The sequence below is a fragment of the Danio aesculapii genome, chromosome 16, assembly GCF_903798145.1.
Source record: "Danio aesculapii chromosome 16, fDanAes4.1, whole genome shotgun sequence".
NCBI lineage: Eukaryota > Metazoa > Chordata > Actinopteri > Cypriniformes > Danionidae > Danio > Danio aesculapii.
In genome coordinates this window covers 15,260,946-15,284,970 of record NC_079450.1, presented here as the reverse complement: position 1 = coordinate 15,284,970, position 24,025 = coordinate 15,260,946, and the positions used below count along the sequence as shown (strand labels likewise).

Here is a 24,025-nt window from a genome sequence, read left to right as displayed (position 1 = left end):
AAAGGCGACGGAACCTTGTAAGCTCTTAGAGGCAACATTTATTTGAGCTTATAGGAATTTAAAAAATTCTAGGACATTACATTTTGGCGGTTTAGATATTTTTGGACATAAAAGTTCAGAGACAATCCGATGGCTTCTTTTTACATTAACTTTATGTCCTCAGAAGAATCGCACAAAAGAATAATTATGCACAATGGTTTATTGATGCTTTTTGGTGAACAGTTTTAATACAGTTTTGTTCATGGCAGCAAAATGTATGCTCACATAAAGTGGGTTGAAAATATTTGACTGCAACTGTACAGGATTTTATGTAAGATAGTATCCAAATACACCACAGTATATTCTGAATACATTATTCCTATACATTTTTATAGATGGTGCCAATGCATAACACAGTGAATAGCTGATTGAAATTTTATTTAATGAAATTTAGTTTGAAGCAATGTAAATTACTTTAGAAAAAACAGCTAATAAAATAAAATGTACACACCCTCAAGTCAAAACTGTGACAAAAGTGCTTGCTTCCTTAAGATTACTACATAATACTTCTTTTGCAAGAAAACTTCATTCCTAAAAAATGTGTTCTATGAAAAAAAGGCAAAATCCTATTTTGTTGGTGTGAGGGTGAACAAATTATGATGGTTATTTTCAGAAATGTTTTACATAAATTACCCTATGATTTTTTTTTATGTCAGGAGTACTCAAGATATGGCACCTTAAAAAAATATTTTAAAATGAGATAAAACTAAAGTAAGTATAAACAAATCTATAACCATGACAGGTTAAGACCAATAATAATTCATCTGTTCATTCACTCCTGTCCACCCCCTCAATGACCTGGAGGTTTTCGCGTATCTCCAGGCCATCCGGTTTGTTTACGTGGCCCTTTTCCTCTACCACCCACCTCTGCCCGTCCAGTCCCAGTTCCTCCCCTCTTCCTTCTTTGTCCGTGTCTCGGAGTTGCTGCTTCCTCTTTGAGAGCCTGAATCCACAAGGCGTCAAAAGAGCCGGGAGCTTGATAACCTGGCTGATTCTTATCAAGCGAGTCTCTTGAGAGCAGAATCCAAATACTGGGTGCGTTTCTGCTGACGGTGAGACTGTCCAGCCCGGCCCCAGGCTCAAGCGGCTCCCAGACATCCTGAACTGTGCTGTAGGTAAGCTTAGTAAGCTGATGTAGCCCATGAATGCGCCGTTTCATGATCTCAACACACGTGATTGCTTTTGCAACGCTCGGACCCACGCCTGTGAATACTATTTGGCGACACAGAATGTCCCCTGTCCCACTGCTCACCTCTGAAGCATCATGATCTGCAGGAGCTGTTTTCTCCATACGGCTTAAAGCAAACCTCATGAGGTTACGGATTTTGCTGCCATACTTCACTCGAACTTCAGGAGTGTCGCTGGGCAGGTCGGGGAACGGACACGGGCAGGGCTGCTCTATTGTGTTTGCTTTTCTGTAGTTCTCCATGTCATTTAGATTTAGACCTGTGGATGGCAATAGAAACAACAGGGGACAGGAATTAATTAATGTATATTAGATTTGTTAATGTAGTGTGGTTCATGCATATGCAACCACATACTAGGGGTGTAATGGATCACGGTTGATCTGTGATTCGTACGGATAACAACCCACATGACCTGCAGATTAATGATGTTTTTTTACTGGTAGATTAATCCTAGATTTGTAACAATCGGAGAGCGATCGCCTCTCGCGTCATTCAAATCACATGCATAAAAGCATTTAAGTTTTCCTGTAAAATACAAAGCTGACGTAAAACGTTGTGGTGGGTAATTCGGGATGTGGTGGGTTTCTTAGGTTATTAAAGGTGTTTTCTGTTACTACTTGTTTACCATTCAGTGTAAACTGTATGATTAATCATTAACATTACACCCACACAACATAAATGATGATATAATGATAAAGTGATATAAAGATATAAATGATGGTGATTTGCTCATGTTTATTAATCTTTCAAATCGCTGCATTCAAACCTGTGTTAGAAAAAGGCAAAAATCAAGAAAGAGCTTCAGTCTTTAATCTTTTGAGTTAGTTATGAAGTTACGAACTTCAAATAACACAGAAGTACTGGGATTCCAGTTTATAGTTTAGATAAAACCATTGATGTTTATGGTAAATATTAAAATCACCATTATGTACATTTAACTTGACCCTCGAAAATAAAAGATGTAGGCAGCAATTACATTATTTAACCAATAGGTGGCAACAACCAGCCATCAAAGACATGCCACTGAATAATCCTTAAAAAATGGCACATCTAGCAATGAAACATGAAGTTTTATGAGTGAATAGCTGAATCATTTACTGAAAATGAGACTAAAAATTAGTGATGTGACATTGTGCGGCAATGTCATTGAAGCATGCATTAAAAAATTATACATCTCGCAGTGAAGCAGTGTACTGGAGCCTGATTCATTTTGCTATAATCACGTGATCAGTGATATCTGAAGCTTCATTTTCACTTGTACATTAATGTAGCATTCACAAAAAAAAAACACCAGGTTCGATCCCTGCTAGGAATGAGTGGGTGGGTGTAGAACCAGTTGGAATACGATAAAAGTAAATACTTTTGAATACCTTGGATTTTACTACAGTCATCAGTGGTGAAATGTAACATACCTTATATGTAAAAAAAAAAAAAAACGGTATTTTCACAGTATTGCGATAACTAATCTAAAATAAAATCTTTTTAAATGTCTGGGTAAAAAACTAAAACTTTTTTACCCTTTGAACACAAAATATTTTATTCTGAGAAACATTTCAAATATTTTGGAGCAGTAAACATGTCAGGCTAAATAATTCAAATGAATCACTGACTTCTGTTCTCTTCATTAGTTTAAAAAACACAGATTCATTTACAATTTATAACGGTGTTTTTGGATATCTTTTCTGCTGTCCTAAAAAACAAACAAAAAAGGTAAATAAATAAAAAAACTTACACATACCTTAGGAACTGTATCGCAGAAAATTTTGACAGTTTTAAAACATTGACTTTTCCACACCACGGTATACTTTGAAAACGGTCATCGTCCCATGCATAATATGGGTTGTACAAATTATAATGTTAGATTGATACATTTAGCATCATCAGCAATAGTAGTAGTAACAGTGAATTTTTATCAGTAGTAACAAATACAATTTTAGTTTTTATTTATTTTCAATAAAATTACAGGTTCTAAGTTCTGTTTGTTAAAACCAAAAGATTCTTGCAGAACTTTTTTGTAATCAATGGTTGAGCAAATTACACTCGTCTCCACCTTATTGGCTCATCCGAAAAATGGTCCGATCCATGACTAAAACCATTATGATCTTTTACAAGAGGGTTTTCTTTACCAGTTATTTATTGTTACTAAAATAGACTAATAAAGACTATTATCTCCTAAAATCCACACATTTACTGTATGTTCCAGTGTACTCAGAACAAAACAGATTTTTTTTATGAATGAATACAATTTCTAATGAATAAATATGAATACAATGACTATAAAAATCTGTTTACAACCTGACATAAAAAAAATTGAGTTTCGAAATAATTAAAACTCACATTACAACCTGCTATCAAAAGCGTTTCGGGATAAAGTTGTAAGTTAGAAAGGCACAGGGTAACGTTAGGCTACAAAACAATTGAAAGGCTGGAAATGTATGATAAATAAAGTAATTATTTTAAAATGGTATGGTGATTTTCATTATGCACTGAGTGTGTGTATGTGATTTATATACCAATTTTGGCGTGAAAAAATTCACAAACTTACTTTCTTTGCTAAAGTAGGTTAGCGATCCGGCTAGCACATTCAGGCGGCTGCGACGGGTTTTCTAAATAACTGAAGCTTTATGTCGTTCCATGTAAATTAAATGCAGGAATAAGGCGTCAATTTCGTGTCTATTTCTTGAACACAAAGTTAACTACAGGTAAAACGACACTGTTAAAAATATTGAAAACATTGTGTTACAGATAGCTTATCCACATGTATCAGCACTTGACGTCAGCTCGAGTGCCTGTAAGTTCTGTCGTAAAGCGCCGCACGTGTTCATGGGAAGTGTAGTTTTTAAGTATTTATTTTTACAGTCCTAAAATTTTAATTGATCTAAAAACGTATAATTGAACTAGATTAATAAAAAAGTGATTATTAGCAAGATGCAAGCTCAAGCAATCACCAAATATAGTATGAAAAGAATACTTATTTAAAAATAGGACTATAACTCAGATTTACATTTAATTGAATCATAAATTCAGACTATTATACTTAATACATTTTTCTATATAGCCTACTTTAATTTAATATGTTGTGATGGAGTAAACTGAATATTAAGGATCTTTGTTATAAAGCGATTTTAACCAAAAAATAACATTTCCTTACCATTTACCCAAGTGGTTCTATAAACGTTCATGAAATCTTTCTTCTGTTGAACACAAAGACATGCTGAAGAATGTTGGGCAAAAGCATCCATTGACATCCATCGCAGGAACAAAAGAATAACTTTCTTAAATAAAAAAATACAGAAAAATACTTCAGTACATTTTCATCTGTGCTCAAAAGAAAAAAAAAAACAAACACGTTTCCAACAAGTGGAGGATGGCATAAATAATGACAGAATTGTCATTTTTGGGTGGTTTATAACTTTGATTTAAAGCTGTTGTTTTTGCTCAGCTTTTGCTCAGTTTTTCTCAGTCACTTTGGTCCATTTCTCAAAACTCCCTGTTCAATCTTCACATCATTGTGTCACTTGTGCACATCAAAAAAGCTGTTTCTCATTTCTTTGAACAAGTTGCAAAAGCTTACGTACATCCATGCAAATGATTATGTGCAATTCTCTGCTGTTTCCTGCATTATCAATTGCTTATGTCATGTTAATCAATATGTATTATTTTGTAGTAGTCTCACGCCCCACAACATTTAATCCTTTGTTCAAATCATAAGTTTTTGCATGCAAAATGGCTGAACAAGTTGTCATAATATTTTGTCATTATGCATTTTTCTATACATTTCCATTAGACTTTTTGTTCCAAATCTGTATACAATTAGTACATTTCTCCCAGGTGAATCTTGGCTTTTTCTAATAAAGGTGTTTCTGAAAGGAGATTGTCCTATGTTCACATTTCTAATTTTGTTTTGTTTTTTCTTTGTGTTATGCAGTGCTGTCTTCTCCTTTCTGTATCACAATGACAAAATCTGGTAACAAATTACAAACAGCAAAAATATATATACATTTTTCATAGTAAGAACAGCCCTACAGAGCACACTGTTATATTGACAACATGACTTAGTAATTTGTCTGTCTTATCCACACACAATAACACAAGGACTTTTAATTCTGATGGCAACGACACGTTCATTGATACAGAAATTTTGTTGTGAGAGATGAACTAAGGATTTTGAGTAAGAGACTGGGTTTTGCATGTAATCTATGGTGGTTTGCTATTTGTATGCGCTGTTTTGAGAAATGCACTTTACTGTTTTGCAAATTTCAATTCTGATCTGAGAAATGTACTAAAGTGACCGAGAAAAACTGGAAGATAGTCCAAATGTGTCGTTTATACGAACATAGCCCCACCGCGCGTTCAGAATTAGGCACTTGTCGCAGCCTAGCAGAGTCATGCAACCGGTCACACTTTACAGCTGTACATGGGCACAGCAGGGCCCCCACTAAAAATATATTTACATTTTTAAACACCTCTGTCGAATAAAAACAGTCTCACTCAGGTCTGGACTGGACATGGTAAATTATTTTTAAAATGTAATAACCTTAATTCTATTATTATTTTATATTATTACAGCAAAAAATAGACTAAAAGGCATATTTTCCGAATTCGATTCGATTATTAGCTATATTCATAATGATATTTGAACATGAATGTTATTTAAAAACATGGTTTTCAAACTGAATGCGCGGGAATCGAAGATGGAGAGAGAACGCAGCCCATGAGGAAGGAAGAGGAAAGGGCGCGCAGAAGGGAAACTCCGAGGAGAAGCAGACAAATTTGTTGCAAAATAACCGACCCGTTGAATGCTTCAAGTAAATATTTATCGCATTCATTTGTGCCATATTAACAGTTAAGTAGCCTATTATTGGATTTGTTTAAATTACGTTGTATAGATTTGAACCGTTTAGATGTTGTTGTAGGGCCTACATTTGTACTGGACTGGTTGTGACACAACAAGCAGTTCTAAAAATGAAAGCGTGTCATTTATGAGGTTTAAAACGTTAATATCTTCTACTTCACATATTTAGCTATTGTCCTAATGTAGGCTAATAATCACATTTTCTTGTTATTTAGATTTTTTCTTTTAAATGTAGCTGCTTGTTTAGGTTTTTATGTCAAGTATACAGCTCTTAATTTGAATTTAGAAAGGAAAAAATGGGATTGTTAAAAACTTGTAACTTGGAATAATTAAGTCAATAGCTTACAACAGGGAAAAATGCAGATCAGTTTAGAGTCTGTTGACTGGTTTACCATTAAATAACTGTTGCTGATTAGATTCACATTTTACATCATTGTTGCCATTAGGGAAACTATTTAGGATTGTTTGGATGTTGATGTGTGATTTAATTTGTTGAATGGAAACATTCTGTGCCTCAGAATACATGTAGTCAAACAAATTATGAATAACAATGCAGACGCTAGATGGTTAGAAATTAGCATATTCATGACATCATCATGTAATATCAATCCACTACTTTACAGCCTGTCCCTAAATCTAATTTACAGATTTTTATACATCTGCTGTCAGTCAATGGGGCCTATAAAGACTAGTCACTTACAATCTGCTGCTCTGCACTGCTAAAATCCAGATTTATTAACAAAGCGTCACCTGACAAAATCACCATTCACAATGAATTAAAGTTACTATGTTTTCAAATGCGCTTACCTGTGAACGAGGGATCAAGAGAACAGAAAACATCACATAAGACAGAAAGTTTTCAAGAATTGCATGAAGCGTACACTACACAAAACCTTAGCATTTAGGAGTTAAAAATTCATTCACTTTCTTTTCGGCTTAGTCACTTTATTAATCAGGGGTCATCACAGCGGAATGAACCGCCAACCTATCCAGCATATGTTTTACACAGTGGATGCCCTTCCAGCCGCAAACCAATACTGAGAAACACCCACACACTCTTGCATTCACACACATACACTACGGCCAATTTAGCTTATTCAATTCAATAGTCATAGTCTTTGGACTATGGGGGAAACCGGAGCACCTGGAGGAAACCCACGCAAACACGGGGAGAATATGCAAACTCCTCACAGAAACGCCAACTGACCCGGCGACCTTATTGCTGTGCCACCCTGACGCCCGGAGTTATAAATAAATAAATAAAAGATGGATGAAATCTCTACTCATTCCACTGTAGTAAAGTGAAGCCAGGTAACGTTTTACGTCTATGTCTATGCTGTATCATGATCTAGAGCAGCGCTGCAGTATTAAAGTGTCACAGACTTAAACCCAAGTATAACTATGACACAAAACACATTTATACAGCATCAAATAACTATCTAAAAGCAAACAAACAAAAACATCAACATAACAAGAACTACCTAAAATGACAAAAAAGTCTATGGAAAAACTTTATTTGAAGTGTTATGTTTGGGTCACAAAGCCAGCGTTTATGACCTATACTGCAGCCAGCCACAAGGGGGCAATCAAACGGTTTTGGTTTCACTTTTCAGGTGCTGTAAGCATAAAGGAAAAGTTCACCCAAAAATAATGAAAATTCTGTCACCATTTACTCACCCTTCACTTGTTCAGGTGAGTGTCTTTCTTTTGTTGAACACAAAAGAAAATATTTTTTAAAATTCTGGTTGCTGGGACCCATTGACTTACATGGTATTTTTTTTCCTACTACGGAAGTCCATGGGTCTCAGCAACCAGCATTCTTCAAAATACTTTTCATAAAGGTTTAAAACCCCACACGGGAGAGTAAATGATGACAGATTTTGGTGTGAACTATTTTTTTAAACCTGATTTATACTTTAGCGTCAAGTGTTCACTGTACCTCAATGGTGCGTACCTTGCATGTAGTTGATTCTGTTGTGAACATTTATAGTATGTGAACATTTGCAGTGTGTCTGTGCTGCAATAACATTCCCAAAATGCAAATAGGCGATGGGTAGGCCCATACAGAATCTGCGCGCGCAGAATTCCGCAGATTTTTAGCCCAATCCTTATTTCTGTTTATTTACTTGTGTAAATGTGTGTAAATCTATATTTATTCCGTTTTTAATTAATTACAGTAATATTATTGACTAATATGAACGTGTTCGTTTGATTTATTTACAATACAGTTTGTAAAGTCATATTTTCTGTCTTTTAGTAGAAATAATATATGAGAGACTTGCTTTGTTTGCCAAATAAAGTGAATCTAATTGGATTTGAATTTTAAACATTAAATACAAGTTAAAAAGATATTATTTTTTTATTTCACATATTAAGGTTTTAGTTATGATACTCCCAATATAATTCCACAGAAATCCACAGATTTTTACCAAAATTCCCTGCAGAAATAGCAAAAAACGTCAGCAGATTCCCTAGCGATGGGGTGTTTAACTGCCAAGTTTCTTTGCCGGTGTTTTGAGTTTATGCCAGAAATGTGTGCAATAAAACTGTAGTTTAAAACTCACACTCGATCAAGGATGAAAAAAGTGGGAACCGGTGAACATTCAACAACTTTAATCATAAAATAAACAATACAAAAGTGTCTATCTGGAGCTCACACACACGTTCCAGACCTCGCTCTGCCCCCATGGCTCTTGGCCCACACTCAGCACAGATACCAATGTGACTAATCACAGATCTTGCACTCCTTGTCATTGAGCCTGATTTATAGATCTTGCGCCATGTATATTTAGGCTGTATATGTACATGTATATGACTGTGCAAACGCTAATGCCGGACCCAGAGCCTGCAATTGACTCGGTAGGATAAATTGGCTTTTAATTGGAAACAGGACTTGCTGTTAAATAATGAGTCTTGCTACAACAGGTTAATCCAGCTGCACTAAATTCACAGGTTGAATGTCTGCCTTCAAGTTATATTTCAAACATAACATCAATTCAACAGATGTAAGAGGTGAAAATATTTTTTAAAAATGTTATTATACTAATTTTAAATAAATTATAAATAATTATTAATATTAAAAACATTTAAATTAAATAAATTATGGTCTGCGTGTATGTTTTTACAAAGCATAATGCACTGAAATTCATGGCAAAAAATGATGTCATGTTTTATATACTTTTAATTTGTTATAGTAATTGAATGGTTCTAAGATGGAAGTTGATTGTCATGTTTTGCTAATTTACTACATACATTTTGTTTATTTTTATTTTATTACTGAATTTCTTTAAGTATCTAAAATAAATCTAATATAAACACAAATGACATATAATGAAATTTAAAACAGCATCACAAAAAGCTCTAAATTCAAATATACAATCCCAACCAGTCTTGTGAGGGAATGAGGTACGCTGGTCTTTTGTAGCAGACAGGTTTCTTCGTGTCACAGCAGCGTCCACTTTCCCATTTGTAGCCTTTTGTAGGATCCAGGGACACTGAAGTACATAATCCACGTGAAGGATCCACCGGCTGGCCATCATTCCAGTGCACAAAACTGAGAGTGGTTTGGCTTGCATACTCATCCTGCCAGTACCACTCTGTAGTTAGCAGACTGCGACGGAGACCAATCCAGCCCTGGCCATCCCCTGCGGTCAGGTTATCGGCCATGTCCTTCAGGATGGATTTACTTAAAGGACAGGCAAACTGATTTACATTATCCACACAGTACTCACGCGACTTTGTCCAATTCAGAAGGTCAGGTCCAATTACGTATGTTCCTGGCGCTAAGACACAGCCATGAAGATCTGAAAACATGAAGAAATAAGCCGTTTTACTTTTACTTATGATGTAAACTGATACCTGTACCATACACCTGATATAAGGCAGTATTTAACATACAAGTTCTTCTTTTACAGGTACATTAATACTTTTTAAACCGTTAGAATTACAAATATAGATAGATTATTAATTGCAATCATGTAAAGAACAAGAAATAAAATGTACAAAAAAACTACTAATTTACTAGAAACTACTACATTTAATTTTTAAATTCAGTTTATTTCCTGCAACTTCACTGTCTTTTGTAAAATTTATTTGTATTTTCCAAGAGAAAATTATTTTCAGCCGAATTAACATCATATAGCATTAGACAGTAATTTTTCATGAAGGCAATGCATATCAAGTTTTAAAAAACTTGAATAGATTATTAATATTGACAGATGCCTTGAATGGACAGAAGGAGGGATGGATGGAGAGAAAGAGAGGATAGATAGGTAGGATAAATTTCTGCTAAGGCTTGACATTTATTCATTTTCGTCTTAGTCCCTTTATTAATCTGGGGTCGCCACAGCGGAATGAACCGGCAACTTGTCCAGCATACGCAGCGGATGCCCTTCCAGCTGCAACCCATCTCGGGGAAACATCTATACACACTCATACACTACGGACAATTTAGCCTAAATCCAAAACCCTAACCCTAAAGCTTTACACTAAATAACCCTAAACCCTAACACTAAATTACCCAAGACACTTAACCCCAAATGCTAAACACTAAACACTTACACCAAATAACCCTAAACCCTAATCCTTTACACTAAATAATACTAAACCCTGTGTAACCCACCTAAGCGCCTTCTGTAGGGTGAAATTCTGCTAAGGATTGACATATTTTAGCAGGATTGAACACTAGGTAGGTAGATAGATAGATAGATAGATAGATAGATAGATAGATAGATAGATAGATAGATAGATAGATAGATGGATGGATGGATGGATGGATGGATGGATGGATGGATGGATGGATGGATGGATGGATGGATGGATGGATGGATGGATGGATGGATGGATGGGTGGGTGGGTGGGTGGATGGATGGATTGATTGATTGATTGATTTCTTACCAGGTTTTTCACAGATTGGCAAGGCCAGACATCCATAAAATATTTTAGCAGCCATTTGTTCCAGCATATACACAGCTATCTTTGAGGTTGGATGCCAGATTGTGGCGTATTGCACTGGTATAGTCACAACAGTCGAAGAGTAGATTGTTCCAGCGATTGCAGTCCATTGTGATGCTTGAAGGAAACCACTCTCTGTGCTCACTTGATCTTTGCTGTCTGTTTCCGCAATCACCACAGCCTGGCCATTCGGTCCATTGAACTGCAGCAGGAAACAAGCGGAAAAACTGTTTTCTGAGATCATCTCCACCACCAGGCCTGGACTGATGAGTCTGATGGACACTCTGTCTGAAACGTTCACCAGCTGCGATGTCTGCAGGTCTGAAAACGACACAAGTGCTGAAGGAGAAGCCTGAAACTGGTTGCCATTCTGAAAATACGTGGAGGCATTTTCTGATGTGAAAAGCAACATGGTCTTTGTCACATTGAAGACAGACGGCACGATAAAATTCTGACCTTGCAACTCCGTGGGAAGAATCTGATTCATAATCATGTTACAGTTACAGTCTGCAGTTTCCACACATGGATGGGTCAAGATCACAGCCACTTTACTACTAGATTTGACCCTCAGCACAGAGCCGTTGGTTTGAAGCTGAACCAGCTTGTAAGGGTCAATACTGAAAGTCTCTTCTTCAACATCGGTCGAGGTTTTCTTGACTACAATGATGTTGTTTTGACTGTTCACCGCATTGATGATGATTAGCTTGAATGAACTGTATCTAATGTCAGTACTGACCAGACTGGGCAGGTTGAAGGTTTCAAGATACCCAGGGTAATCCAGTAAAGGGATCCAATAGTCTGTGCCGAGATTTACTATGGGCTGAATGACATTGACTTGAGTGCTCATTCCTCGCTGACTTACAGAAACCAGTGTGACATTTTTGTCGCTGGTAATTCTGACAGATAAATCCCACAAGCCAAGTTGATTTACTTCAACGTTCGAAATGTACACACGCAAGGTTTGCCCTGACTTTTGGATAACATAGTCTTGCTGTGTGTTTTTACTTAAGATGGTGATTTTAGTGTTGTCGTAGAGGGCTGTGACTTTCAGGATGTTAAAGAGAGGAAATGGATAGAAGAAGCCAAGGTTCTCTGGAAAGGCCGTGATGAAGCTGTCTCCATAGCTCACTAATGAGAGACCTTACAAAATAAAAGTTCAGTGGACACGAGAATGAGACATCATTATACTTTTATGTGGTGCAGAAGAGTGCGTGTGTGTGTTTGTGTGTGTGTTCAGCAAATGATCAGTAGAATAATCAGTTACTTTTATTAGTTTAGTAGATGTTTTAGCCAAATCACACTGAGAAAGGTCTTCTCTTACCTTGGCAGAACATTGATCCTATCAGCAGAGTCGCAAGCATGATTATGGTTTTAAGTGTCTCTGTGAATAGCAAATTGTAAAGATTACTCATTCATTCATTCATTCATTTTCCTTCAGCTTAGTCTCTTTATTAATCAGGGGTCACCACAGCGGAAAGAACCGCCAACTTATCCAGCATATGTTTTACACAGCAGATGCCCTTCCAGCTGCAACCCAGTACTTGGTAACATCCATACACGCTCACATTCACACACAGACTACAGACCATTTAGTTCATCCAATTCACCTATATTGCAGTCTTTGGACTGTGGCGGAAACCGGAGCACCCAGAGTAAACCCACACGAACCCAGGGAGCATATTCAAACTCCACACAGAAATGCCAACTGACCCAGCCGGAGCTCGAACCAGCGACCTTCTTGCTGTGAGGCAACAGTTCTAACCACTGAGCCATCATGTCACCCTGCATAGATTACTTTGTAATAAAATTTGGAATAAAATATAACTACAAAACAACTTGTTGAAACAAATTAAGCCATTTAAACCAATGATAAAAGACATTTTCTGAAACTACAGAAAGTAAATAAGATGTTAAATGAGCAATAATTGATACAGAAGTTTTAAGATAACATAGTAGTGTATATTGTATCTTTGTGCTTTTTTGCTCATCTTAAGAAAAATTTTTGAGCAAGGCAAGTTTGTATTTATTTATTTTCAGAAATGATAAAGCATTGAGGTTCTTTATAACTCCTAAACGGTCTGCATTGCGTACAGGTATTGAACGTTTGGGCTCTTGTTGGAGACAATGTGGGACCTCATTTTTTGCCCAAAAATACAGCCCTTCTGGTATGAAATAGTGACTGAAATAAATAAAGATAACTGGAGAAGATTTGGACTACTCATTTATTACATATTACCTTGGGAAAATACAAGATATTATTCCAACTATTGACAAAAACTTCATTTAAATACTTTTGGTAAGAAGCAAAAAAGCCATAACTCGAAAATGGTTTCAGGCTGATTCTCCGACAAGGGCTCAATAGATAGGAATCGTAAAGGAAACACGCTGTATGGAGAGACTGACTTTTAACTTAAGACTTGTTTCAAGAAAGTGCAACAAGTATTGGCAAAAATGGACCGAGTATGTCATTGAAAGCAATTGGTAAAAATTTGCTTCAAATGTATTATGAAGATTTTGTAACCTATATGACAATCGCTTTGTTCTTTGTTTTGTTTTGTTGTTTTTTAAATTAATTTATTAAAAAAAAATTCTTCCTCTTCTGTCCTTTTTCTTTTCTAAACAAAAAAGTGGAAAAGAAAAGAAATGATAAAGCATTTAAAGAACAGGCTTTTCAAGCCACGAATATAGCATTACAACAAAATCAAGCTTACCTGATGTCTTGTCCAGCACTCTTCTTCTCTCTCTAGGAAATGACCTATTTGCCCTTATTTAAGTTAAACAAACATTTGACTTTCAAAATGCTTGATTTTCTCTCAGATTTGCATATTCTGGCCACAAGAGAGTATGGTGCATGACTTATTTGTCCTAATGACTTCTACAAAGTCATGTCAAATCATGCCAGATTATGAGTGGTAAATTGTTTTACAGTCTCCAGATTTGCTCAATATGTGCTCAAATGTATATGAAAATGTTATTGCAACCATTTTGTCACAATCAGCTACACTGTAAACCCGAATTAGTTGACTTTACTAGATTGTTGCGTGGAAACCCGTTGCACGAAATAAGATTAGTTTTTACATTTATTCAACTAAACAGGTTAAGCTGTATTAAAAGAAAATCTTTAGTGGGTGTAGAAGACAAATCAAATTTGGATTAGTAGTCTTTACTAAAAATCATTAGTTCACATTACTAATTTTATAGAGGATATGTTTTGTAAAATGATTATTAAATTGAACGTAACATATATAATAATGTAAAAAAATGCTTATATGCAATGATAATTGTTATATTTATGTAATCTATTATAATTAAAAATAATGCCACTGAAATTTTACAATTTTAAGCACAAAGAATCAAACAACCTTTCAATTTTTTTTATTTTTGTTAAAGTTTCATTCACATTTCTTTCTGGCATTAGCAATCATTGCTAATAGAACAATTGTGCAAATTTTGCAGTGAATCGAAAAGCAATTTAATTATTTAATGTCTGTAGCTTGGGCTTTAAGTCACTGTAGCCCAACATGAGGAGAAATTTGTTGGATGAAGAGAAAAGTGTTCTTCGTCGACTTGGGGTATAGTAGTCCAAAGAGAATGCACAGCTTTTGACAAGTCTTTGATGCAGTCCATCACAAGTTGTCCCTCAATGATCATCTTAACTGAGGCTTTGTCTGCAATAAGAATAGGATTTCAAGGTGGTGGAATGACTGGATCATCAGAGTCCTACCAACAGAGAGGAACAGTTATGTTTCTCATTACATAATTATCAATAATGTTTAATAAATAACTTTTAATGACAGAGACAAAAGATAATATGTGAATTGGTTTTGACCAATTTACTTTTGCTTCAGTTACACTGCAAAAGGTTTAATGCATTCTACAATGTTAAATTTAGCATTTACTTATTGACCCTCATTCCCAATTTAACTATAAGACTTGTGTATCTTCATCTTTCCCTCAATTTATAGTCACAAAGCCAATTTATCTTTAAATTGAAGTTTGACTTTTAAAACGGGGACACAAAAATCACAGGTATCATTAAAAATAACTTAAACTGTGTTCTGAAGAAACAATCTTGTGGGTTGAATATATTATGACATGTTAGAGAGTTTAACAAGATGTTTTGCTATTCTTAAGTTTCAATGTTTTAAACCAAGTGTGAACGTTTCATAAAATGTAAGGACCATGTATTAATGGAAAGAATGTTTTCAAGGTCCTTTAATAAATCCATTGAGACAATATGTTACTTACAAAGCATGGTTTAAAGAAGTCTGCAGGCTTGTCCTCCAGGAGAATCAAAATCTGTAGGCTCTTGAGTCTGTTAATAAATAAATGAATAAATAAATAAATAATGTTGGACAAACATTGTATTAGACAAACAATATAGTAACACTTGGGAAATTTTCAATAATTTAACTGTTAAAAATAATGCAAATATGGACATGAACCAACCTTGGTTTGCTGTAAAAGCTCTGACAAGAGCTCTCCAACATTCCTCCTCTTTAACTGAAAGATCTCAATTAAACAGACTGTGTTGATCAAACATTTCGGTAACTCTTCATAATAACTACACACTATGAATCATTTATTAAGCATTAGCATCTAGTGAATTCATTATCTGTTAAGCATTAACTCTACATTAATAAACGTTAGTAAGCAGTTTATAACTGCAGCTACAAATAGCGTATTCTTGACTTATAAACACATTTATAATGTGCTTATTAAATGTACTTTCATACTTTGTTAATGATTTATTTTTCATTACTAAATGAAGTATCGCATTATTTACAAACCATTTGTATTTAAGAGTAGTTGAGGGTTTTTAGAATCATTCAGAATGAGTTAGTAATTATTAATAAACTATTGAAATCAATGTTTATATATCTTATCATTCAGGCACGTAGTAATGGTTACTATATATGTTAATAAATGCTTCATTAACTCAACTTCATGCAGTTTTCTGACCAATCTAAAGTGAGGACTATTTATGCTTTATAAATCCCTTATAAATGACAGTTAAAGGCTTAATATCAAATGAACAATAATCTTTGCAATCTTTTCTAAAAAAATAAAATTACTGTACAGTAAACATTGCTGAATAACAGGAGTGTCAAAATACATAAAATTGGATAAAACAACAACAATATAATAATTTAACAATATAATAGGATGCAATGTTTAAACTGTACAGTAATTTCATTTTAGATTAGGTTGCAAAGAATTATTTTTCATTTGATGCAGTTTATATGTGTATCTTCAAATGAATAGGAATAAATAGTGTCATTTATGTTGTTTTTCCTGTTTAGAATATAACTGAGCCTTTAATTGTCATTTATAAGCAATTTATAAAGCATGAATAGTCCTTACTTTTGTTTAGGTCACAAAACTGGATGAAGTTGAGTTAATAAAGCATTTATAAACATACAAAATTAACTAATCGTAAATGCCTGAATAATAAGATATACAAATGTTGATTTCAATAATTTATTAATAATTTACTAACTCATTCTGACTCATCTTAAAAAACAGCCAACTACTCTTAAATAACTGGTTTGTAAATAATGTGATACTTAATTCATCAATGAAAAATGAATAATTAACAAAGTATGAAAAGTACATTTAATAAGCACATTATAAATGTGGTTGTAAGTCAAGAACAAGAAGTTATAAACTGCTTACTAACGTTTATCAACATAGAGTTAATGCTTGACAAATAAAGAATTCACTATTTGCTAATGCTTAATAAATGATTTATAGTGTGTAGTTATTATAAAGTGTTACCAAATTCCCGCTTGAGGTTCTTTCCCACTGCTGAATTACAAGAACACCTGCAAAACAAGAGAAAAAAACAGAATATTAATATTTCTAAACTAAATCACTAAATACTTCAAATAAATTAAAAATAGGTCAATAATAATAAAGTAAATAATAAGTTGAAGTAATAATAAAGTAAATAATAAAGTGACACAAAATACTGTAAGCAACACTTAACAGTGAGATAAAATAATAATAGAAAAATGTTATTACATTCTTAAACATACCTGATCTACTGTAAAAAGTGCAGGCCAGCGTAGCAGGACCCACCTTATTGCAGGTTAAGACTCCTCCACTTTTTTGCAACGTAAGGTCCATCTTTAAACGGCAAATAAGAAATTTTAGGGAAAAAGTTTAGAAAAAGCTGCAACTATAACTGTAACTGTACTGTGAAAGTAAATCAATTTTGCTAGTGACCTCAACTTCTATACAGTTTAAGCAGTGCTTAATTTGTGATTTGAGAGGTCTCAGAACAGATAGGGGTAACTGATCCGGCATGTTACACGAGGATGGAGAGGTGTCGCGCATGAAATTGGGGAGCGAGGGGTAATGGTGCAGTGGATGGCGGAGGGGTGTCGCGGACGGCAGTGAAGAGGGTTGGGGAGTCACGGAAGAAAACGAAAGTGAACAGCGGACGGGGGAGAAGGGCGGTTGAGGAGGGGGATCGGTAAAATGACGTGCCGGACCAATGTAAACTCGCCCTTCACAAAAAAAAAATCAGTTTCATGTGAAACTTTTAGCGTTATTAAAGATTTATAATATTTAGCGTTAGCCGCTAGCGTGTGCTCATGCATGGACTCGTGCTACTATTACGAACCAACACGACGTGTAATAATTATCACGTTTTACAGGGAACATGTTTTAAACAGTGAACATACAGAGAAACAGTAGATAACGTTAACGTTATAAACGGTGGCTAGACAGAAAAGGCAAATGTATATAATATTATAACCTAACTGTGAACTGACAGGGAAAATAGCGCTAACTGACATATTCATAGCAGAGACAATATTTTGAGTTCAGCATCAGTGTGGATTTTCAGTTATCAGTTTTGTCAGAAAAACATATAAACTGATAAAAGCTTCTTTGCACACTTACCGTGTCATGTTGATTTTCAAAAATCCGCGGTAACCCAGCATCCTAAAAGCTCCAGGCACTCACTGAGCGTTTTGCTCACGTCACCTCAGCCAATCAAGGCCCCACCCCTCTCTAACAAAAACATAAGGAAGGGAGTTGTCCCTGCTTAACATGATAAGTAAACTAATTTTTTCTTCTGATTAGTGCAAATAGCTAATTTGATTTAGTAATGACACAATTTCTTAAAGAACAATAAATAATTAGTAATGATTGCTTAAAATGTTTTATAAGCACAAAATCCGGGTTTACAGTGTAGGGCATAAACAGTGAAATTTTGGCTATTACTAATAAAAACAAGACAACAGCACCAAATTACTCATGTAATGTTAACAATATTGAAGCGAAGTGTATAATTAGGCATTAAATAAAACACAAAAGTAAACTTCATTTTAGCGCCACCAAAGATGAAAAATACCAAAGAATGTAGAATAGGACACAATATAGGGGACTTAAAACAGAAATTGTTAATTCAGTTTTCAGTTAAAATCATAAATCATATTAATTGTATGTCCAATGGTTCTTGAGATAAAATCACAAAATCGTTGAGGGTGAAAAAATATATATATAAATGCCCCTGTAAAAATATATGTGCTGTATGTGTATGTGCACTAGTTTTGGTTGTTTAAAAGGACAGAAATTTGTATAATGTCATGGGTATGAGTATGACCAAGGTATTACAATGTTGAGGTGGTCAATGGAGACATGCCAGTGTGTCCTCATAATTAAAATCAGTTAAAACATACTTAACAGGGTCTTTTGACATTCAATTTCCACAGGTTTCTTGTGAGCATTGGGTGTGGGGGTAGTGTAATTGGTATGGCCATATATTAAGTGGTTATACAGTATAAAATACATTACGCCTATGGAGAGTCCTCAAAAACCACCAAAACCATGTGTATGCATGTTTTTTATTTTATAGACCAGGGGCTCCCAAACTTGGTCCTGGAGGTCTGATGTCTTGCAGATTTTAGCTTCAACTTGCCTCAATACAACTGAAAGGATATTTCTACAAAGCATAAGAGCTTGATTAGCTAGCCCAGTTGTGTCTGATTGGGGTTGTAACTAAATTTTACAGCAGCCCTCCAGGACTGAGTTTGAGAACTCCTGTTATAGATCTTTTTGAGGGATGTAAACAAAAACAATGATCCCAAGGTATTTCCTGTTTTACATTTTTAAATCTACAGCTTCTGAGAATCTAATAAGAGCCACATACTGATACATAATGTTATGATAACTGTTTTAACATTAAGTTATGAATGAGTTACAGTTACAGTTACTCTTGTTACAGTTATTACAACGCAACCTCACGGCAATTCGTAACGTTTTGATTTAGTGACTAATTCGTATGATCAAATTCGCACAATTTAAAACGATTTGCTTATCACCCAATGATGTGGTTGGGTTGGGCGGGGTTGGGTTTGGTGCCACGCCTCCTTTTTAAAATTATATATACATACGTCTCAACTCGTACAAATTCATACTTATTAGCCACTAAACTAACAAAATGTAAAATACTTACAATTTCTAGTGAGATCAGGCTGGTTATTAAATAGTTTGATAACAAGCAAGAAATATTCCTGGGCCAATGACCACATTGAAAGGGTCTATATATGTGCCAACTATATATATATGCCACGTTTATGAATCAATTTAATGTTAAAAGAAATCTTACTGCCTTAAATTGTTTAGTTCAATCAAATGAAAATTTCCTACTTAGTTACCTTACATTATTCAAACTGATTAAAAACCTTATATAACTAAAAAAAAAAAACTGTTGAAACCTGATTACCTTATTAAAATAAATTAAAGTAACATAAAACATTTGTTGTTATGACTTTTTGTCATATAATGTTTTGTGTTTAATACAGTGTTTACTGGTAATCTCTGTTACAGGAGTTGATGTGGTTAAAATGCTAGGAGCGAAGATTTGCCTAAATGACATCAGAGCAGACAATGGAGAGCTGAAAAACATCAGGTAAACATACCAGGATTGCACAAGAATTACACTATTCAGCCTGTGGGGACTGTCCATTTTTGAGAGCACTGTAATCTTTTAAGATATGCTTGTATTATTGGAGCAAATTTCACTTTCATAGCTGTCCTGTTTGAGAGGCAATTCAAGGCCAAAAAATATTTAATAAACTACGTGAACAGCAAATTATTTTATTCCATTTTCATTAAATTATTTGCATGTTTTCAGTCTTGATAATAAAAAACTTTAATATTACACAGGTAAAAAGTTACCACCAAGAAATTATCAAAAGCGTTTTTTTAATTGGAGACTAATTAATCTAATTGAGAATCGTACGATGGCAGAGAGACTTTAATTTGCTGCAATGTAAGAAAACACACACAATTACAAAAAATACCAGCAAATTAAGAAAAGGTCCTCATCGGTTTGACAGCATATGGGCTGCAAATACAACACAAACCCGTTAAGTAAACATGCTGCTTTTCTCACAATGCAAACAAATTAAGGAAATGTCTGCATTTTCTCACAACACATGCAAATAGCATGGAATGCAATGAAAATGTTGCAAGAGGACCCTAAAATGGCTAGTTATGGCATAACATGGCTAGTTATGTTATATGGTTATTTAGGCTAATAATATACAATCAGGAATTATGTAATTGTAACCTTTTGGTCCTGCATCACCCAACCCGCTCCAAGCTGGGATCGAATCGTTGACGTTCTGCATGGGAGTCGGTTGCTTTAACAAGGAGGCTAAAGACCATGGCCTCTAGCTTCTGTCACTAGAGCACCTTTAGAGGTCAGAGGAGTGAGGTTTACCTGCACAGCACTTACTAGCTGGCCTCCGTTACATAATCAGGATGTAAAAATTAACAAAAAACTCACCTTTTAAGGGTGACACAGTGGTACAGTGGTTAGCACTGCTGCCTCATAGCAAGAAGGTTGCTGGTTCGAGTCCCTGGTCTAGGTCAGTTGGCGTTTCTGTGTGGAGTTTGCATATTCTCCTCGCGTTGGTGTGGGTTTTCTCTGAGTGCTGACCTACTACTTGACCTACTACTTCCGGCGAGATTCTGAAGTGTGCATCAGATGGACGCTACCTGATGCACCGCAAAAGAATTCACGAATGACAGTGAAGCGCAGGTAGGTTACGTGATCATGACGAAATGGCCGATGTACTGCGTTCGAGATCCATTCTTACTGCTCACATTCAAACTGTATAGAACATACTTTTCTAATGGTCAGGAAGTAAATTCAAATGCAGTACCTACTGAGCAGTAGGCAATTTCGGACACAGCCAAGTTTTAGAAACAACAAATAATAACTTGACTACTAGTTGATCATTTGATATCAGAAGTGGCTTAAATGACAGGCAAAGGTATCTAGATTATGCTTGTTTTACCACAATAAAATATGATCATGCCTAAATTTTAATTATTAAATTAGGACAGTAAGGTCTGACTTTGCTTAGACAAAAGTCTTTTCATGGTGCAGTGAAAAAAAATTTATATTGTGTCTGACTCCATCATGAGCTTGGACGACTGCATCCATACATCTCTGCAATGACTCAAATAACTTATTATTAAAGTCATCTGGAATGACAAAGAAAGCGTTCTTGCAGGACTAGCAGAGTTCATCAAGATTCTTTGGATTCATCTTCAATGCCTCCTCCTTCATCTTACCCCAGACATGCTCAATAATGTTAATGTCTGGTGACTGGGCTGGCCAATCCTGGAGCACCTTGACCTTCTTTGCTTTCAGGAACTATGATGTGGAGGCTGAAGTATGAGGAGCACTATCCTGCTGAAGAATTTGCCCTCTCCTGTGGTTTGTAATGTAATGAGCAGCACAAATGTCTTGATACCTCAGGCTGTTGATGTTGCCATCCACTCTGCAGATCTCTCGCACTCCCCCATACTGAATGTAACCCCAAACCATAATTGTTCCTTCACCAAACCTAACTGATTTCAATGAGAATCTTGGGTCCATGTGGGTTCCAATAGGTCTTCAGCAGTATTTGTGATGATTGAGATGCAGTTCAACAGATGATTCACCTGAAAAATCTACCTTCTGCCACTTTTCCAAATGATCAACTACTGGAAGTCAAGTTATTATTTGTTGCTCTTACAACTGGGATCGACAAAAAGATTTTGTCATGTAGTGTACACTCTACTGTTAGCCTTCTAGCTTCAACAAGCTAATACAGCTCTGATCATAGATATATACACTATATCGCATACGGACCCTGAGCATGCGTCAATAGCGCCGCCACATTTGTACAGTGCTCCCAGCACAAATGTCATTCAACCGCACTAGTCAAGACAGTGTGCCAACGTGAAGATGCTGGACTTTAGCGCTGTGTACGGGTGTAGTAACAAGCAAACAAAGAAAACAAAGCATACAGGCAGAACATTTCATAGGTACGATTTTGTTTTGTACGTTTTTGTTTGTTACGAACTTTTGTGCTAAATATTGATGATAATACAGTCACTTACTGCATTCACTATAAGATAAAGTAGCACCAACTCGCACTAAATACCAGGTTTATGCTAGTTTTGTTAAATAAAATATACAAATAACGCAAAAGAAATATGACAACAAGATGCTGCAGTGCCAGAAACTTGTATTATTGTCGGCTAAGTGAACGAGTCGTTCATAACCAAGATTCATTCACAAACGAATCGCTCCCTCCGTTAGAATGATGAGTGAAAGCAGGAGAGGGAGTGTTTCAGGACACAGATTAGATCAAATTTAACTGGGGGAGTGGATAGCACATTTCCATGCACACAAACACACGCTCTTTGTCAGCAATGCACATGCGGTCACTTATTCATCAATGTAGAAAAGTGATGTAAAATTATAATTTTCGTAATTTAAAAAAAAATTGCATACTGACCTCCGGGAAAACTCCCGATCATAAATATACGTGTATATGTGTATATCTCTGGCTCTAGATGGTCACAGTCCTCGAATACAGCTTGGTCCCTCATTCATTTCAAAGGAGCTCTACCCTGTACTAAAATGGTGGCTCTACTGACGCATTCCTTCCAATAGACAACAACAGGGTAGGCGACATCTAATGTAAATATCTATGAGCTCTGATTAGCCGCACAACAAGGTACCAAAATAATAGCTTTTATTCAGGCATTCACCTCAGATGATTCCTTGAGGTCCAGGGGGACTCGATATTTCACCACAATGGCACAATAAAAAAATCCTAGCCGGGTCCGTCACGTTTTTAGGGTCCTCTTGAAACATTTCCATTGTGCCAGCCTGTGTGCTGTCAAACCAATGAAGATCTTTTCTTAATTTGCTGGCGTTTTTTGTAATTGCATGTGTTTTCTTTAATTGCAGCACATTAAGCTCTCCCGGCCATTGTAGAATCGCGATTAAACATGAGTTATTACTCTACTCACTGAACTGAAGTAAAAAACAAAGTGGACTATTACAGCCTTGGGGGGTAACAATGTAAAAATGATCATTGAGTGAATCAAAGATAATGTCACTGAAGTATTGGCCTTTTTTATAGCAGAACGGCCTCCTTTTAGTACAACATGGCGCGCTCTTCCAGGAGAATGTCTTGTTGGCGTCCTGCGACACAGAGGCACACAATGCTTTCCAGGGTTTATCCGGATGCCCTTCAGCCCAGTTGGTATAGTTCACGTTGAATTTACTTTCATTGCCGATCTGCCAGTACCAGTCTAACGTGAGCAGACTGCGCCTCAGCCCGATCCACAGGAGACCGCTACTGTTGGCATTTAGCAGAAAGTTGCTCATTGCCTGTTGGGCTTGTGCGCTGTCTGGTGTGCTCATGGCTTGAGTTATGTTTAAGCAGTAATCATTTGACTTGGGCCACGTCATGACAGCAGTGGTGGTTTTAAACTGCTCAGGTTCTGCCATGCAGCCGTTACGGTCTAGGGGAATCAAACATATATTGATGCATTTATAGTTACATTAGAAAAAAAACACAATAATAACTTAAGGTGTAAGTCTTATTTTGCATGATTTATATATTTATGCCGAACTCAGTTCCAGGAGGGCTGCAGCCCTGCATAGTTTAGTTGCAACCCTGCT

The 24,025-nt window shown here is 35.7% G+C and overlaps 1 protein-coding gene and 1 long non-coding RNA gene across 3 annotated transcripts; both read right to left on the bottom strand.

The window, feature by feature from the left end:
- Window positions 1-184: 184 nt before the first annotated feature.
- rpp25l (ribonuclease P/MRP 25 subunit-like) lies at window positions 185-4,011 on the bottom strand. The gene is made up of 2 exons (XM_056475430.1): window positions 3,772-4,011; window positions 185-1,485 (listed from the first exon to the last, which is right to left on the bottom strand). The coding sequence occupies exon 2, from the start codon at window positions 1,466-1,468 to the stop codon at window positions 830-832; it is 639 nt and encodes a 212-aa protein (XP_056331405.1). The 5' UTR covers window positions 1,469-1,485; window positions 3,772-4,011; the 3' UTR covers window positions 185-829.
- Window positions 4,012-14,414: 10,403 nt separating this feature from the next.
- On the bottom strand, window positions 14,415-18,089 carry LOC130243577 (uncharacterized). Of its 2 annotated transcripts, none has more exons than XR_008839154.1 (6): window positions 17,944-18,089; window positions 17,073-17,163; window positions 16,813-16,859; window positions 15,484-15,546; window positions 15,283-15,349; window positions 14,415-14,754 (listed from the first exon to the last, which is right to left on the bottom strand). It is a non-coding gene; the product is annotated as an uncharacterized LOC130243577 (long non-coding RNA). The 2 variants fall into 2 exon arrangements; XR_008839155.1 differs by having other exon boundaries at window positions 17,116-17,163.
- Between the last annotated feature and the right edge of the window lie 5,936 nt (window positions 18,090-24,025).